The 19,850-nt window shown below is 44.0% G+C and overlaps 1 protein-coding gene across 11 annotated transcripts in view; it reads right to left on the bottom strand.

Moving 5' to 3' along the window:
* PALLD (palladin, cytoskeletal associated protein) overlaps positions 1–19,850 on the bottom strand; it is a 395,572-nt gene that overhangs the window by 63,360 nt on the left and 312,362 nt on the right. For 6 of the 11 annotated variants that reach the window (XM_057310166.1, XM_057310168.1, XM_057310169.1 and 3 more), the window contains exon 11: positions 17,293–17,424. The exons of the other annotated variants lie outside the window; for them this stretch is intronic. In XM_057310166.1, the coding sequence (XP_057166149.1) occupies positions 17,293–17,424 (132 nt within the window). The remainder of the gene's footprint in view (positions 1–17,292; positions 17,425–19,850) is intronic. 11 annotated transcript variants of the gene reach the window in all.

Genomic DNA, 19,850 nt, shown 5'->3' with positions numbered 1-19,850 from the left:
GCTGTTCTTGAGGTCCACCTGGAGCGGCCAGGATGCAGAAACCCAGGCGCCTATAGACTCTGCTACTGCCCTGCGGCTGTCTCTTCCTGCGGCTTCAGCCTCCCCACCTATACAACTGGCACAAGGCCTATTTCTGACCTAACTCGCCAGGGGTGCCTGTGGAACCTCAGAGAACATCTGGGAAACATTTTTTTGGCTTAGTCAACAATGTGTATTTTTTTCCTCTGTATGTCCCTCCAAGATTTATGCAAGAGCTAGAACTGTAACTTTTCAGTCTACGGGTCCTGGATCATCCTACCAACCCTACCAGGCTGTCCGAGCAAGACAACTGTTGGTTTATTTATTGTCTGTTTCTTCCACTAGGCTGCAATCTCTATAAGGGCAGGGCCCCCATCTCTTACATCCCCCAGTGTGTTTTCTAAAGCTTAGCACACAGTCCGTGAATGAACCTGTGAATCAATGAACAGGAAGAGGCAGCGGTATCTAACATTTAGTGAACACTGAAAAATGCCAGACACTGTCTGCTTTATCTGTATGCTTCCTCTGTCTCTCATATACATTTATTTTCTCTCCAGTACCTCCTAGCTGTATGATCCGGGACAACTTAATCAACCTCTCTGTACCTCAGTTTTCTCATCCGTGTAGTGGGATCGTAACAGGACCTATGTCATAAGGCTATCGTAAAGATGACAGGAGATCCGTGCTTGGCACGCAGGTGTGCTCTGTCAGTTGCCGTGGTAATCCTCCCTTCCTCCTGAGTGAAGGGCACCATCGGCGAGCCAGTTTCACAAGTCAGAAGCCCAGGAGTCATCCCTTCCTGATTCTCAGCTGCCACGTCTAACCCCACCACCAGCTCCTGCCTTTCCCTCTCCCAACATGTCCCACACGGTGTTCTCGTCATGCAGCCCGGAGATTTTTTTTCAAGTTGTGCATCTAATCTACTCTTGTGACTCTCTCACTTACTGGGCCCCCAGTCAGTAGCTCCGTATGTTCTTGGGATGAATTCTAAATTCTCTAACCGGGCTCACCGGGCCTGGTCGCCTGGCTGTAGCCTCTTCTCACTGTCCCCCATTCTCGGAGTTTCCGCCCTACCCTTCCAGGTGCCATTCCTCCCACCTTGATGCCTATCCCGTCCCCCACTCATCCTTCAGATGTTCCAACATCACTTCCCAGGGAAAGGCCCCTTCCTCAGGCCTCCAAACTGGACCCAGAGCTTCGGCCTCCAGCCCTCAGAAATCTGGACACATTTTTCTCCACATCTGCCCCATGAGCATGCTCTGCACATCTTTCATCTAGTCTCTGATGGTACCATCTGCCCAGACCCCCAGGGCCTCTCCCAGCTTCGGCAGAGTGAGAACCAGGAGGCAGCATGCTAACAGAAAGAAATGACAGCTGGTCTAGAAAACACCTGGGATCTGGTGTGGCCTTCTCCCAGTGTGGTCCTTTCGGGACTTCGTTCTGGTCATCCGTAAGATAACCTATACCAGACTTTTAAGGCGAAAATCTCTATTTAAAAAATTTCTGTCCATACACGGGGAAAGCTAGCAATGATGCCGCATAAAGGCAAAGTGCTCCATGAGACGCTCACACATTACGTTCCCCAGACGCCATTACGTCAGCTCTCATCTTTCTACCATTAGTTAGCTGGCTGTGACGGTCCTCCCTCCACAAAACACTGTGGTCTTTTCTCTTTTTTTCCCCAAAAGACTGGAATTATGAAAATGGACTTTATTAATCCTAAAAAATAAACTTGACATTTTTTGCAGAATGTAACAGCGAGTGAACAGTTAATATCACCAAAAACAACTAAGGCAGAAGAAGAGGTGACTCCAGTTCCAAGTCTTACTTTGAGGACCGATATGAGTGCACCAAACATACATATTCCACACAGTACAGAACACCCAGACTCGGAAAGCACTAGGGGGACTCAGAAGAGATAGCGGCCACTGAATTCACCTAAAAGTCCACAACACACAGTCCATCGAATTATTGCGGCAAAATTTAAGGCCCCCTGGAAAATAACCCAAACCTCAAGCTTAAAGAGCAACTACAAACTTCCCGCACTTACTATTAAATTTGGGGGATGGCCCTTTTATTCTTCATTCTGCCTTCTTGCCCACGAGCTCTTGCCACATGCTGGCACTAGGCTCAGCGCTGATCATCTAATAACAGACAAAAACGGGCACTGCGCTTGCTTTCATTGAAGCCACAGGAAGCCAGCGGGGCCGGTGTGGCCTGCAACGGGTCAGCCGTATTAAAGCAGGGTAATTCATATCGCTGGGTATAGTCTGTGTTTGCTTACTACACGAGGCGCTTAGCTTTACATTCGTGCAGCACTGTACGTCCGATGTCAGTACCAGGCAGGGGGCTTGCGGGGTGGAGCGGCTTACATCTTTGGCCCTGCATTTTACCAGCCTTGCCGGGGAGCTTTTGTATATCTAACTCAGGGGAGCAGGTGATTTCCAAATCAACTCCCAGGTCAGCAGGAGCTAGACTCTGGCCATAAAGCTGCTGTCGGCTTTGCAAGACCTCGTTTACCGTGCTCCCCTTCTCTGCTCTGAAGAGCAACTTGTTGCCCCCATCTTCCAGGAGACCGGGGCACGTTTCCAGGAGACACGAGATGTCTAGAGAGGACTACCATTTAGGTTTCCATTAGTGTCACCTATGTGCTTATCTAATGCGCATAAAGGAGTCATAGCTGGCTTTTTTTTTTTTTTAAACAATATCTAGCATCAATGGCTTTTGATAAATTACTTAGTAAAGTGCTAAGGTATAGGTCTTTCAATAGAAACAGGTTCTGGAGGAAAACAAAAAAGTCCGCAGAGATCTTTCAATTCAATTCACAAGACTGCACAATTGTCCTGTTAACAAACAGTTTTACCCTGCTGCATTCTTCCATTTTATATATGCAGGGCGCTTCTGTTTTGTTTTGTTTTGTTTAAAGTAGGCTCCATGCCCAACGTGGGACTTGAACTCAACACCCTGAGATCAAGAGTCACCTACTCTACCAAATGAGCCAGGCGCCCCCGTATGCAGGCTAATTCTAATTTAGGGGAGTATGAAGGAAAGACCCATTCTGGAGATGGAGGAAGGTCAGCGGTCTCCAAGGGAGAGAACAAATGCTGGTGTGACTGGCAGGCAGGCTTGGAACCAGAGAGAGGGAGGGAAGGGAGTGTGGGACGGCGGAGACAAAGCAATGAATAAGACTGCCCGCAGTAGGAAGTGGCGTGCACACTGCTGGCCTGGCACACGGTGCCCCGCGGGCTCCTCTGCCCCTCGGTGCCCAGGCCATGCCCACTCATGCACACAGGCGCCATGCCCATTCATGGTGGCCAGGTCCTGCGATCGCATCTGGGGACATGCATTCTAAGCAGGAGTTAAAAGAGTTGGTGTGGTACAACACCTGGCTACTTTTCAGCTAGAGCCAGGACAGCCTATTACAAATGACAGAATTCGAAATTAATACCATTAGAAACCAACGTAAGTGACAAAAGAGATCGACTTTCCCCAGTGGCAGACTGGATTTCCTAGGCTTTTCAAATAGCTTTGGAATGTGAAGAACTGTCATCATTTAGAGGACTTTTATAGGGAAGTTTAATACTGTAGGCCCAGACACACCACATTAAAAACAAACCATTTTATGGTCAGGGGGAACTCTTTTGAAGTCTTGGTGGGGAGAGGGGACAGAAGGGAGAGAGTTCATTCCCTCCAGGAGACCGGTGAAGCAGGAAGGCCTCTCACTCAGGAGCCTGGAGCACTGCACCACAAGCTACCCCTCACTCAGGTTCCAGCAAACACTAACGTGTCAGGAACTAGGCAAATTGAGTTTCCTGGCTCTGTGGTCAGACACAACTTTTTCTGCTTGTCATCACATCCTCATTTCTTAGTATTCTTCAAGGATGAGGGAGGATTAAGGGGGTTTATTGCTTTTTAAAATTAAACAAATAGGGGTGTCTGGGTGGCTCAGTCGGTTAGGCATCTGCCTTCAGCTCAGGTCATGATCTCCAGGTCTTGGGATCAAGCCCCGCATCAGGCTCCTTGTTCAGCAGGGAGTCCGCTTCTCTCTCTCCCTCTCCCCTTCCCCCCACCCCCACCCATCCTCTCTCTCTCTTTCTCATTCTCTAATAAATAAAATCTCAAAAAAAATTTAAATTAAACAAATACACTGAACAACTGGTCAGAAGTTTATTTGTTGTGTTTTATGACACCAAATTTTAGCAAATTCACTCATAAATGTACCTAATAAAAGAGAATGAATATGCCCCAGGATCTCTTTTTTAGCGGGGAGTGTGGGGTTAAGCAGAGGGAATGGAACTGGGGGCTTGGTTCATACTGTATGCTTCTCTTACTATGTGTAGTGTGATCAGTCAGCCACATGTGCTCTGAACCTCACTACTGCCAGTTACTCAACCTCTCCCTGCTTCAGTGTTCCCTTCCTCAAGAACGGGAATGATAATACTTACTCCTGAGATTTCTTATAAAGTTTAAGTGAGGGGCACCTGGTGGCTCTGTTGGTTAAGCGTCTGACTCTTGATTTCAGCCCAGGTCACGATCTCAGGGTTGTGAGACTAAGCCCTGTCTCGGGCTCCACACTAGGCGTGGAGTCTGCTTGAGATTCTCTCTCCTCCTCTCCCTCTGCCCCTTCCCTTCAACCCTCCCAACCTCCCCAGCTCTGCACGCTCTCGCTCAAAAATAAGAAAAGAAATAAAAGAAAAGAAAAGAAAGTTTAAGTGAGGTCATGAATGTAAGAGTGTAATGCCGAACCTGATTTTCACAGAATTTTAGTTTCCTTTCACTTTCCTTCAATATTGATAAAAATATAAATATTAAGTTTGGTTTGTACAAAAATCCCTTCTCAGGTCCCAGAATCTAGTAGAGAATTCGGTTCAGACTTTTAAGAGCAGACATCACGTTGTCGGCAGGTTTGTCGATGAATTCATCGTTACTACAGAAACTGTCACCTGCCAAAATACACCTCTCCTCCTCTCTCCTTTTCCTAACACAGCTAAGTGTGCCAGGGCGGCAGAGATCACCTTAACAATCTGTACCTATTCTCTGGCTGGAGTTGATACAGTGAAGAAAATCTGATCTGGCTGCTTGCAAAGCAAACCACCACACATCCCAAACACTTAACATAACCTTGAGTCTTCAAAATAAATGCTTGCACAGCGGGCATGTCGAGGTCTGGAACCCATTACAGCTCAGTTCTCCAGGGGCAGCTTATCTCCTTCCCTGACACTATCAGTTGCCAAGGAAAGATAAAGACAAAAGTTAACTGCTTTACCCAGTCGGAATGCGAATGTGTTCAGGAATATTGCAATAGGGGCTGGGCTGGGCGGGGCTGGGCCTGAGAGGCGAATGTTGCCATAGGGGAGGACTGATTCACATTCAGATGTTAGTGGCTCTCACGCTGAGGACTGAACCCTATACTCTGCTTTAAGGAAAACACTTCCTACCCCCCGCAGAAGAGTTGCAAAATAACTTATCCCTTCTCTACTGAGTGTCATTAGTACTCTTACGTTGCATTTTAAGGGAAGTTCACTTGCGTCTGCAGTGACCCCAGAAGTTAATCACGCTACGGAACAGTGTGGAGAACAAGGATCTTGAATTTACTTGCTTCTTTCCTGAAATAAAAGCTCCAAGAGGCGTTGACACTGATAAAGTTCAAAAATGAAACGTAGTCATAGAGTTGAATCTTCTCATTACTTTGTTAAAGACTATGAATCAGGATAACGATCAGTGCGAAACACATTTTGTGAATCTGAACCTTTCCTTTCTACTATTGAAGGCATAGAATGAAAGCATACTCCTCACCGAAGGTTTGAATTCCACCAGTCCTTAGAGCTCAGAACTTTAATAAGCATAATTCTAAATCTGATCCAGACTTTTTGCTTTCAGTAATGTCTCTTTCATATGCTGAGTGTGCTTCCATTTTCCTCAAATCATTTCATCATCTGTAATGATATGAGAAGCCTTCTTTTGAGATGAGAGGGAGAGGGTGAGAGAGAGAAGTTGTAAGTGAGGTCCTTCTGTATGGCCTGTTTGCTGGGTTGAAAGGCAGTGAATGATGGTTCTTGCTCAGTAGCCCTGGTTTCCAGTCACTGTCCACCAAGATAATAAGTACAATTCAATCTCTGAATTACACAAATTTACAGCTTTTGTTATTAGTCTTGGAACCTATCAACCCTAAGAGGAGACGACATGGCAGGCTAAGAGGAGACAAAATGGCAGGCCCATATTCACATGAGTGACCATGAATTTCAAGCATGAAGCTTGATTTCACTTCAGTTCACTTTCCCATCTCCAGGGGGATAGGGAAGGGCCTCTACTTGCTTCTCCCTCAGCCACAATCTCAGGGGCCCTTCTCCATCACTTAGCCCCTCTGGGCTCAGTTTCCTCACAAGTCAAATTAGTAGATTAGGCTCTATTCTTGCTCTAAAATTCTGAGTAACTCTGTCTTTGGGAAGTAAAAACCAATCCTGAATAACCCTGATCAGGAAATAGGAGATCAGGGTACCAGAGTTAGTCCTACTGCTAATTAGCTGTCTCTTAATATTCCGGAGACTTCGTTTCTTCCGAATTATTTCCCCAAAAGGAATGCATATTCATTGTAGGAAATTCAAGTATAAGAAAGTAAAAGTACTTGGATAATAAAACTAAAGTGAAAATTCTTCCCCATCGTATAATCCTAATCCCCAGGGAAAGCCACTGTTAACACTTTAAAACTCTCTTTCCAGAACCTTTACTATGCAAATGTTAATACATATATAACACATATATATTTATAGTTCAGACTTTGTTCACAAAAACTGGATCGCACACATGCATTTTCCCTCAGGGATCTTTTATCTTTCAACAACCTATCATGGATCTCCTTCCAGGTCCGCAGGACCGCTCTACTTCATGCTTTTCAGTGGCCTCACTGTATTCCACAGTACAGATATGCCATTCTTTATTAATGACAGACATGTTCTCTTCAAGTACTCATTAGTACAACTAGCGTAGCAATGAAGATCCTTGAACTTGCATATTTGTTTTGAGTTTTCTGTGGGAAAAATTTCTAGAAATTGTCAGGTCAAAGGGTACGTGAATTTTACATTTTAATGATTATGGCCAAATTGCCCTCAAAAAGATCTTATGACTATATCTTTATCTGAAAAAGGAGGAAAGAACAGATGATCCTTTTCCAGTCTTTTTCCCCAACTGAACTTTCAACTCAATTCAATGAAGAAACTTTTAAAACCCGAATTTCAGAAGATGGTACAGCCCCTGAGATCCAGTCTGCTTTTGGCTAGGCCCCTAATTTCAAGCTTTTTCTTCATTAGCAAGTATTAAAACTTTGTTTTGCTTTGGTCTTAGTTGCCAAACTGACATTTTTTTCCCTGCTAATATTGCTAGCCATGAATGAAGGTCCCGCTGTAGGTAAGAAATGGATGTCCTGGCATTTGATATATCATCACTCTCAAATCATACTTATTTAAGGGACAACATACTCCTTTACCGGACTGGTTTTCAAACTTCAGTAGGCATCAGAATTTCTAGGCATCTAGAAAGCTTGAAAACCCAGACAGCTGGGCTCCACTCTCAAAATTCCTGATTCAGCAGGTCTGGGATGGGGCCCAAGAATTTAAATTTCTAACAACTTCCCAGGTGATGCTGATACTGTTGGGTGTGGAGACCACTTTTCCAGAATCACTTCTTTTCAGAATGCTCTTTGATTACTGGGCATAAACTTGCGATGAGAGGACCACTATCTTACTCTGAGTAGACTGTGATTTACTGGAGTTTAATGACAGTCATCTCACTTACTATAATAAATCTTTCTGTCCCACCTCACTGCCATGACATTACGGGCTCTTAAGCAGGTCACTGTGCAAGGAGCAAGCTGCAAATCCCACGGGGACTGCTCCCCAGAGTTACCTCTTCTGCCCCAGACCTACTCTCCTCACAGAACTGGTACTTCAAATTCATATAAGACAACGACAAAATAATTGCAAAATAACCTCTTTCTCCCTCTTACAGAGGAAACTATTTGTTGATCAGATGTTACTGGTATGGACACTGATGTTACTTAGGGCCTTCAGTTTAAGATAATCACCAGGTGCTTATTGCCACTTATGTTACACGCAGCGAACAGACAAAATTAGCTCTCAAGTGACCCGAGTTACAAAGGCAAACATGAGAACACGAACGGCACATGAACTTGAACCTTCCCTTTGACTGTATGCAGCGGACCTACAGAGCACTTCCAATGGAGCTTCCGTTCCAGGTCTTACATCTAAGAATGAAAACAGTCAAATGTGGAGAGGTGTCGAATGGAACAAACGTACAAGCGAAGATTTACATGTTCACGACAGGAGAGTGAATGTGAATTTTGTTGGAGAGGGGAAGGAGGGAGGTTATGGGAACTACTGTTTATAGAAGAGATAGAGCCAAACTTGTCCGGGTGCACTGACAGACTAGGGGCTTTTTCACTAGTCAGTTGCGATAGACCTGGTTCATGGCGTGTTTTAAGAATGAAGTCATAGCATCAATAGTTGAATTCATGTTGGAGAGGATAATTTAGTACTGAACTCGCCGAAGGGCCCGTCGGGGAGGGAAAGAGGAAAGATGGAGCAGGAACAATGATCCTCAAACAACTAGGGGCTATCTCAACCTACAGGAAGAGGAAGCCTCACTCATTCAGACCATGTTCCTTTGGAATTCGCAATGCCTCTGAGAGTTTTTCACTGACACCTCTGAAGCGGGCTTGTTAAATAAATCAGTGGTATAAAGATTGGCAGAAGGGCTGTTTAGGGCAGACTCCTCTCAAGTCCTTCGGAAGAACACATCACTTAATATTTAAAACCATGCCTCCACTTCCCACCAACATTTGTCAAATCCTTTATATGAAGAAATCTTTATTTTAAAAAAAATTTATGATTTTGAAGTCTCTTAAACTCATAACCACCTGTCTCATGGGTAAGCAAAATCAGATCACTTTATGGAAAAAAAGAACAAAGGGGTTAGTAACGGGACACCTGGGTGGCTCAGTCGGTTGAATGTCTGCCTTTGGCTTGCTTGGGTCATGATCCCAGGGTCCTGGGATCGAGTCCCGCACTGGGCTCTTTGCTCAGTGGGGAGTCTGCTTCTCCCTCTGCCTGCTCTGCCTGCCACTCCCCCTAGCTTGTGCTCGTTCACACTGAGACAAATAAATAAAATCTTATTAAAAAAAGGGGTTAGTAACAAGTGATAAGTAGATTCTAAAATTCCTTTGTAAAGTATCTAGGAAGATTTCTCCAGTTATATAGACACACAGGATATATTCTGATCAATCAGTGAACGTATCCTTTCATAGAGAAAGCGATTGGCATGTTTTCCGTGACGCTTCAGTGTGACAAGCAAGGCTACTCACAGTCTGGCTGTCCATGCAGGAGCTGTCCATGCCAAGTGCCCACCACCCTCCAGACACACAACCTTCTCTCCACCTCTCAGCCTTTGGACATGGAGTGGAGCTGCCTTTCCACCAGGCTTCAACCTCTACCACACTTGTCTACTGGCAGGTCTCAGCTGTCTCCAGAATCTTCCCCCAGCACCCCCTGGGCAGAACGGGCGCCCCTTCCTCTGAGGGCTCTGCATCTACCAAACCGCTTCAACTGCAGGCCTCGCCAATCCATCCTGTTGCTGGGATCGTCTCCCCCCTGATCTCAAAGAGGGCCTGGCCAACGTTTCCCTGCTCATTCAGGGAACCGCTGAGCACAAGACACACTGAGTCGGTGGTTTGCTGAGTAAGTACCACTGGATTTGTTTGCTAGCTTTTTAAAGCATATGGAAAGATTTTAAAGCATGTTCTACTCCAACAGTAACTTTTTAGTATTTGGTATTTGGAATTCATCCTTTATTTATTAGGCGGTTGGCAGGGAAGATTTGCTGTAGGATCTTTCAATTCAATTTCCTGTTGCACAACTTTTTTCACCTCATATATTCTACTAAATCTGAGATAAAATTAGACTCCTATGGGTTAAAGGATACCACAGCAATCTCAGGGTCTTGTACATTGAGGGCGTGTGGTTTTGAGCAGACACGAAGACAGAGCGAGAGAAGCCCAGAGTGAGTGAGCTCTGTGTTACTTGACCATTCTGAGAAATGCCTCACCTTCTCAAGGCTTGTTTTCCCCTCTAAAACATCTGTTTTTCTATATGAAATTTTTAAAGGAGAAAAATGATTTCACAGGATTGCTGTAAGACTATAGAATGTATATAAAAACACTTTGAAAACTAGCAGTATCATTGAATATTTATTGAATAAATGAATAAAGCTATCCATTTGGATTTGGACAGAAAAGATCATTCGAAAGCAACCTTTCTTTGCTTCTGGGCACATTCAATCACGACTGTTAATTTTTAGAGGTGATCTATAGTCATTGTTTTCTGGAGGATTGTGGCCTGAAACAAAACAAAAAACAAAGCTTTTTGCCAAAGCCTTTCGATTCACACAGCCAGATACGTTACTCTCCTCGTGGGTATAATTCACAGTAAACGCACACACGAGAAAAGCCCCGGTTTCAATGGGCAGAGGAAGCACACCCACACTGTCCTTCTCTTGTCCGCTACAATACAAGCGTTACTGATTCCTTCTTTCCTTCCACGGAAGTGCTTGGAAAGGTGCTATAAAGCTGTAATTATTCTTGAGGCAATATGAGAGGTACCCAGGCTTTGGCAAGGTGTGGTAAATCTGGCGAGGAAGTTCAATTTCCGTACCATTGTTTCCAGCCCAGGAAATGTCTCAGGTGGCTTGGTATGGGTAAGCTGCTGCCAGTTTTTCGGGCACGGGCTTGCTTCTCTCGGATGACATCATTTGACTGAATTCTTTACTCTGCCTGCCCCACAGAAGCCTCTGCATTCACTTGGTCTCCATTTTTCTCCAAGACCTCATATGATCCCCAGGATGGCTGTGTCTCCAAAAGCCTCATATGAAGACCTCTAATTCATGTGCTGACTCTGCTCGACTATTAAAATAGCAACAGCATTTACTAATGTACACTTCAAAAGCATCATATAAGGGGAAGACTTTCTGATTATAGCATTATTATTACCTAGAATCATGGGCCATGACTGCAGCCTGAGGTCAGTATAACTCACACAGTACATAAGTACTATATTAAATTTGTTTATCCTGAGGTCTAAGGACTGAGATCGCTGAAAATGAGATGTAAACTTTAAAAATGCTCTTTTTAAACTATGTAAACTTTTCTCTAACTTGAGCTAAACAGAAGAGAAACTGACCAGAGGGAACCTGTGATTTTTCCAAGCTAAACTTTCTGTTACCCTAGCTCAGGGGTTGAACTCATTAATTCTCCTCTGTTTCCCAAATTACAGTATATCCAAAGGGTATTACATCCTGAAATGTAAATTAGCATAGAAAAGTCCAAAAAGTTTGCAAGGAAGTCTTTTATTTATGCTACGTGGCCCACTAATGGTAAACCTTACTGCCTTTAGAATTCCTTCTGGCAAAGCCACAGTTGTCAGCTTAGAAGCGAGAGCAAGGTCAGATGTTACAGATTTCCCTGGTCTTTGAATACTACGATATACACACAGCAACACATTTGTTTCAACACCTCTCTCATTATCTTTTGGGTAATCGGCACTTGTGATTTTTGTGAAGCTCTGGCATCTAATACAGTTTTACTGATCACACTCGGGCTATGAGTTGAACAGGAACGTGGCATTTACTGATGTGTGAGGTACATCTTTCTCCTTCTCCAAGACTAGGGAATCGGATCCCATAAAGCCGTCAACTTCAGAAGTGTTTTAACCAAACACTCCGTGAGATCAGGAAGAGAAAACAAAGAGAAAAGCAGCAGAATTGGGTGGGCATGCCTTTCGTTTCTCTGCTTACACGGCAGGGGGACGGTAAAGCTGAGAAGCATACTGAGGCTCCTCTAGTCTCTAGATGACCAGGGGCCACAGGGGTTGTTTGGGAAAAGACAGCGGGCTGTGAAGGGCTTGAGTGAGAACTACCAGCACGTCAGAAGACAGACTTGGGATGACAGCCATTTCCTCAGCTAGTTCAGAAAATAAAAGAAGGCGGCACGAAAGCAGCAGGCCTGCAAGTCACAGACACATTTCTCAACCTCACCGCACCATCAACGTAAGACGCAGATCTCTGGGTGGTCAAGGAGAACACCAGGTGTACGGTAGCCTTGCCAGAATCTGACCTACAGCTCAGTCAGATCCTGTGGTTTCATAATACTTTAACCTTTAATCCGAATGCCGAGAGCTAGAATGCCATATTTTTTCTGATTCATAATTTTAGTTGAATGCCTCTTGCCAAGAAAAGTGGTTTTTTTTTTTTAAAATGGAAAGTTGCAGAAGGGATATGGTATTTGAAGCCAGACCTAAAGTAGTGATGGAAGGATGAGCTGATTAGCTCAAAGTCAGAAGAGAATCCATAAAAGCCATTATGTAAAAGAGAGAATTATACTCAAGTTTCAGAGCAGAGCCAACTGTCCCAGCAAACTTTGTTTCAAGATAGTCAGTCTTCATCATATTCTTTGCTAATTCTTCTAAATGACTAAATCTTACAAATGTACTGTATTACTCTGTGAATGCTAATTATTTTGCTTATTTAAAACACAGTAAACCAATCATTGTTGTACTAGACTATGAAATCAGTCATTCTCAATATAATTCTGAATATGACCTAACTGTAGATGTAAGTAGAGCATCACAGTAAAATGAAACAAGTGGAGCTACAGTAACATTGAGCAAGTATTTAAAAGTCCAATTTGATCAACCTTCAGGTTCATGATCAGATTTGCACTTGGCTTCATAAGTAGACAAAATCAAAACGATAAGGTTAGAAAGCATAAGCACGAGGTAGGCTGAGCTCTAAACAGAGGTGCAGAGGTCACACGGAGCCTGCCTGGGAGCTCCCGACATTACAGTGACACTTAAGGGACAAACGCACGGCGGCCAGAGCGCCTGGTACACACGGACTGCCAGGCAATGGCTGAGCTGTCTACTCAACAGCACCGCTACATTTTCTCCTCAGCTGCCGGCCGGGGCAGGTGGCCAAGCTGCAGAAAGTGCCATTGTGTGGTTCCCTGGGTAACCAGCCGGATTCCTCCACTGGGATTCCTTTCCCAAGTAAACTGGGCTTCAGTATTTTAAACATTTCGCATTTCCCCTTAAAAACTTTCCTCCTGAACTTGTCATCAGTGTTCTTTAATTTGACTTTGCCAGATTTGCCATCTGTGCTTAAGCTTTCGGAAAATTTTGCAGTTGCCCACAGTGCACATTTTCTAGTGGTAATATCACCCCGCGTCTCAGGATGCTTGGTGTGCTGAAAAGAGAAACAGAGCTGGGAGGCAGGAGATGCAAGTCCTGCTACAGATGAGAATTCGGAAAGGCAACCAATTATACACTTGATACCTTTTAATCTGTCGAGTGGAAGCAAGGACACGTGCCCTACCTAGCTCTGCTACTGGGATGCGGCAAAAGTTCTCATATTTTTAAATGAATGAAAACCTGGCCCTTAGAGATGGCAATGGATTTCAGAAGTCTCAACCTTGACGTGCTTGTGATGGGCCTGGATTTAGGCTTTTCTAAATCTCTCAACATACAAGAATTCCAAGGAACTTCCTCACGTGCACTGCCAGATTTTAGCCTTCATTTGTCCCCTCCGGCAAGGAAGACAACCTGAGAAAAGGTCTGGTAGTTTCACTGAGCATCCACCACCTTGTTGAAGAGTTCTGGAAAACTAGAAGAGGCACTGACATTAAGTGGTATGATTCCGTGTGTTTGTAAACTGACAACTCCTGCTGGTTGTGCACGAAGAAGGGCCAAGGGATGCCTGGACTTGGACAACGGCTGTCTTATCCCTAGATCATTCTTCTGCCTCTCAAAGAGAGCTGTAAGTTCTTATGGGCCACTCTCTCTTGCAAATAAAAGCTTCCCCTTGGAGAGGTGAGGTCTAGCTCCTTATCTCCTGTCCCTGGGTATCCCATAGTCTGGATGGGATCTGAGGTTGCTGATGTGGACAGTATGTGCTCCAACATTCTGTGACACAGGACAATGAGGTCATATGTAAGAAAGGTCTGGAGCACATGTGGATTCACTTTATTAATAAGTGCCTAAAATAGATTTAAAAAAAAATCCACCTATCACCTTCCATATAAATGCATCCATTTATAGTTATGAAGGCAAGTAGGAAATGAGACTTTACCAAGAAAAACTACAGATTTTTCCAACTCCGGTGTTGAATTAGTTCATTTGTGGTTTTACTGGGATATGCTCTACTTCAATATTCTGTTACTGGGCAGATTTTGCAGCCTACAGCTTTGTCAAATGACGGCATCTTTACTCCACCTTCAAATACTGAGAGTCATATTTTCTCACTTTCCACTCTCTTTTGGAGCAAACTCATCTTCTCCCAAGGCTTTAATGAATCACTGTCCCCTCTCTGATCTCCCAGAATGTCAGATCTAGGTATCTCACTGCCTCCTGGACACCTCCACGTCGTGATATGTTCGAAACCAAACTTGCCCTTCCTTCAGAGCTGTCCCTGCTCTTGTCCCTTCCTCTCTCAATGGCAGCCCTATCCTCCCACTACCTGGCAGGAGCCTGGGAGTAATCCTGGGTGCATTCCACTCCCTTACCTTTCACCTGCCATCAATACCAAGTATAGTCAATTTCTGTCTTCTAACCATGCCCAGATCCAATTACTTCAATCACTTGCTTTACCACTAACTTAGCTCAGACCACCAATATCTATTTCCTGTGTTATTCTAACCATTGCAATTGGTTTTCCTGTTTCCTAGCTGACTACCTATAGAGTGCCCTGGCGGTGTGCTAACCACTCACCAGTGATAAAACAGAAGTAGAAGGCATCTCTGTTGCCCTCAAGAAAGGCATAATCTGGTAGGAATGAGGTTTGATTTAGGTAGCTATTGGAGAGTAATAAAAAAAAACAAGGAAGGAAGGAAGGAAGGAAGGAAGGAAGGAAGGAAGGAAGGAAGGAAGGAGGGAGCGGGGAAGGAGGGAAGAAGGGCATACCATTAAGAGTTCTTTCAGAGTCTAAAACTCTATCTTAATGTTAGAGAGATGAGATTAACTCAGTGAAATAATTAGGAATAAACTGGTGTACAAGTGCTGTTTTAGGAACTGTAAGTGAGCATTTCAGAGTAGAGTGAGGTTAATGTGATGATTAGGATAGGAAATGTAAAGGAAATTTCTGGATACGTGGACAGGAGGTTTATTAGAGCAACTACTCAACACTGACCACCCATCTACTAAGTGTAGGGCTCTGGTCCATGGAAGTGACGGATAAAGACAAGACAGTCCTTCTCCTCATGACTGCAGAATTCTGAGGTCCAACACACTGTCGATGCTGAGTCAGAATTCAACCTTGGGCAGACCCTGCGTGTCCATTTCTGCAGCCAAATTCAGGCTCCTCCTCTCCCAGGTGTCTGTTTCACACCATCCTCTGTCCTCACACTTCCCTCAAACGCTCCCTCGTTCGGCCCTCCACTGAGGATAGCGCTTCCTAGTTCACGGAGAAAACAGGAACACCGTAGAGAACGGCCACAAGCTCCCAGGGCCCCTTCTGTGCACTCTTCTGTCCTGGCCCGCAGACTGCCTCCTTCCCAGCGCGACTGCCGCGCTGTCTCTGCTCGCTCTGCTAAGGCAAGGGCTCCGCCTGGGCACCGGATCCCACTGGCCTTTGGATCCACGAGGTCAAGACCTTCATCTATTGCTCTTGGATCGCTCCCCAGTCACTTGCTGGGGTATTTACAGGGACTGATGAAGATGGCACATACTCAAACATTCCGTGTTGCAAAATAAAACGGTTTGCTGTGAGAAACAATAGCATAAGCACTCCTGGGCTCTTTTTGTCGACTCTGAGCCACTCTTCTGCTGTATTTCTGTCTCCCCGAACTGCAAGCCTCACCTGGCATTCCTTGTCCTCCTCCCTGGCTTTATTTTTCCCCATATAACTCTACCAGAAACACTGGATGTTTAGTTTATTTTGTTTATGGTTTGTCTCCTAACCACTGGACTATAAGCTTCACAAGGGCAGGGATTTTTGCATATTTGTCCACTGCTTTATTCCCAGAGTCTAGCCAGTAGCCAGGGCACCTGCTCAACAGTATCTGAATTAATGAGGTCCCAGCCCTGCCATTTCTGGTCTGTGTGCCTACAGGCAAATGACCCTCTTGAAGTCTCCCCTTCATCATTTTTAAGATGGTGGCGCTGACAGTACTTACAGCATGGGATTGTGGTGGGGATTAAATGACAATGTGTGTTAAACATTTTTGGGGTGCCTGGTGGCTCAGTTGGTTAAGCATCTGCCTTCGGCTCAGGTCATGATCCCAAGGTCCTGGGATCGAGCCCCTGTGGAGTCTGCTTGTCCCTCTCCCACTGCCCCTCCCCCCTGCTTGTGCTTGCACGCGCATGCTCTAGACATTTTAGCACATTTTCTGTATGAAATGCCCAAAAAATGGCATTTATTATATGGTTATTTAGAATCTAATAATTATACATTAGCACTCAAGTTTACCCTGTTTATCCAGTTCCAAACAGGTACTTATTTGGGAATTTAGTGGACTGGCATCAAGAAGAAAAATAAAAGGTCTATAAATATGCTTTCCTCCTATTATTAAAGATTCCATTCAAAACCTAACCCTGACTTTAACAATAATGAACATACAAGTAGGCAGTGCTGATGTCTACATCTAGGTTCTGTGGTAAAAATTATATTTAGTAAGGAAGTAATATCAACCAATAGGCAGTCTGTACTGACTGGCCATCCAAAATAGATCCCACAGCTGACAAGTGGGGGGCCTCACTTCTGCCTTATTACCCGGGTCCTTTTCGCTGTCTTCTCTTCCCCCTCTGCTGATACAAAGCCAGCTACTGCTAGGATCCCCTCTTCCCATAGCTTTGTAGCTCCAGGGTGGGGTCTCTGTTAGCATAAAGGGAGTATGAAAGGAAATGTACCTCTCTGTACCTTTATTTTCCCTTCAGGGTTTAAATGGAAAAAGAGAAGGTGGGGTCATTTTAGCCATTGTTGCTGGTATTAAAAACCTTAAAAAAAAAATCAAGCTGGAGCGTTGAGTGCATTTTCCCACAAAAACCATGTTATATATAGTGGCTCGATTCTATGGTACTATTAATAAAGCAGAATATTTCAGCTATGATTTCTGGGCTGTCCTGGGAACCTAACCACAAAGTGAGACCTAATTTCAATGACAAAGTATGTTCAGAGTTCCCAGCAACCAATTCACACACCCACACTCAGAATCCAACCCACCTGAAAGGTGAGGGCGGCGAATTCTCAGCAAGGCTGACACTTTCACAGATAACACAAATGTCGTGCAGAGCCGGAGCAAGCTGAGGATTATGGTACTTCGTTTCTATTCGGCTGGCATTCTCGATCCCAGTTCTAGAATACCAGGAAATGTGTTGGGTCTAGCTCAGAGAATTTTGTGAGAATGAAATGTGGTGAAAGAATGCAACACATCCAGCCGTGCCTGGTTAGTGACAGCTATTCAACAAAGGTTAGTTCTCTCCTCTCCCATTGGTGAAACTTCCATGTCTATTCTTTTTACTTGGTTTTGTGTCTCTTCCTATGAATCTATTTTTAACACTTACATAGGGGAAAAAATGCAACATTTTGCCAACAGAAACCAGAAAATGGTTATTTGCTCATTTCTTCTGGCTGACACACCTTGTCTGCGAATGGCAGCTTCTCCCTCAGGAGGAAATCTTTTCCATCAAATAAGCCTCTACGCCTTCCTAAAGTCCATGCCAAGCTGCGAAAATCACCATCTTAGCTTACTACAGTGGTGAAGCTTTGGCAGTTGGGCCAGTGCACATTCAGTGGGAGACCGAGAACAGACGTTAACTAACCATCCCACATTTTCGGTTTGTTTCTTTGCAGTCGTTACCCCAAATATACTCGTCAGAGAGGCTCGCCTAACTGGGATGGCTTATGTTACCTTTCACAGATAACCCTAACGCACGTAACTAGTAAGACAGCTAAGACTTTCTGCTCAGAAGTCCATGGCTTCGGGTTGGGCAGAGAGCTGTCGAGGCCACTCGTTTTAGAATGTTTCTCCTTCCCTGACACCTCAGGTCTTCCTTATTTCCATCTTCTCTCCAAGCCTTTCCTGCGAGCATGGGCTACTGCTCTCTGTTCGTCAAATCTCCTCGGATGAAACCTTTCTCATCTACCACTTCCAATTCTTTATCCTTTGACAAAATCTGAGACAAAACTTCCCTGTTAAAAAAAAAAAAATCTCTTGAATTGCAACATCACAGGGATTTTCTAGAGCCAAAAACCTGGGACACAGAACGAGGCAGAATTGAGTGCCTCAATTTTATGTTTGTATGATCCTGGACAAAATGCCTATCTTCCCCACACCTTTCTTTAAAATCTGGTAGAGTTCCATTTCTTGTTCCATGTCTCAAAAGAATATTATTTGGATGAGCCAATACATTTAATGTGTTGGAAACACCTTCAAAGAGTTTAGTGCTCTTTTAGCATATCTTTAATTTTGAAAGTGTATATTTGGTGTCTGTCTATTTCCCTCCCCATCTCCTTGAAGAGAATTATTTGGCAAGAGACTGCATAGCAGGCAGTTTTAGAAGCACAGTGAACTTTGATTACCCAATGTTCACCTGGATCATCTGAAATAAATACTGAAAAAGTACAATACGTTTTGATGCAAAATTGTGTTGAGATATACACAGAAGGGAAGACAGCGTCTAATACATTTTTACAGTTCCCAATGACTGTGAAAAAACTGTGGAAAGTGGGAGTAACAATCAAACAATTGTTCGAACAAATTAATAACTTCCTCTTGAAATAATGTCTTTAGCACCTTGAGCAGTGTGGACTCTTTGATAAGTTCCAGGAAATACTTTGTATTTCAGTAATACATAGTTGTTTCAAATATAGTAGAGTGCAAGAATTACTATAGTCTAGGGAAAATAATGTTTTGGGGGATAAAAAGCAACCATTGTCAAAGTAGTACAAACCCTACAGCTCTTCTACAGAGATGACAATACTATAAAGTATTTGAGATCAACCACAGTGCAATGTGGTAAGTGGCATTCGATTTCCAGTCTGTTATCTTAAACAGTTTTAAAAGTCAACTAAACCCTAGAGCCCACAAGGACATACTGAAGCATACCAGGGCTACCCTAACTAGGACATTTATCTATCTGTTGTTTACGCAGTCAAGGTCCTCACCTGGGACAGACGGCACACGCAGTTATTACGCCATTTAAAGCTGGCGAGCTACTTTACCATACCAGCTGTCACAATTATGACTCATGGATTCCAGCAGTCCCCCAAAATAAAGCTATGTTATTATCAACCATCTACCCATGCTCTTCACCCAGATTATCAAGTTTTCACACAGCTGAAGAGATGGTTAGACTGTTGGCATGTTTTCTTATTTGCTCGACTTGCCTAGCTCCTTATTAATGGATGTAGTGTGGGCACCTCACTCCTTATTCTAAAGACAACAAAAGTATCCAATAAATCTTATTTTATATAAAATAGAAAAATAAAGCTCAGGAATTAGTTGAAATATCTGGTGATTATGTAACTCTTGCCTACTCATCAGACATTTATTGTTCAATGTACAATAAGGTAATCACTCTAAGGCATAAGGGTGCATATACTTCACACTGTCTCTTCTATCAATCAATAGAAACAAACCCATCAATAATTCGCTGTCTGCCAGATCTTGAAAATAATATCCCCTTTCCTTGAGGATGTAAAAACACAGTAAAAAAGCTCGTGCCTTTGTATTGTGAGCTCCAGAAGCAAACCAAACCAAAATCCCTGGACAATTAGCT

This window comes from Ursus arctos, unplaced genomic scaffold (assembly GCF_023065955.2).
Source record: "Ursus arctos isolate Adak ecotype North America unplaced genomic scaffold, UrsArc2.0 scaffold_11, whole genome shotgun sequence".
NCBI classification, from domain to species: Eukaryota; Metazoa; Chordata; class Mammalia; order Carnivora; family Ursidae; genus Ursus; species Ursus arctos.
The sequence above is the reverse complement of the archived record's forward strand: the minus strand, read 5'-3'. Positions and strand labels throughout refer to the sequence as shown.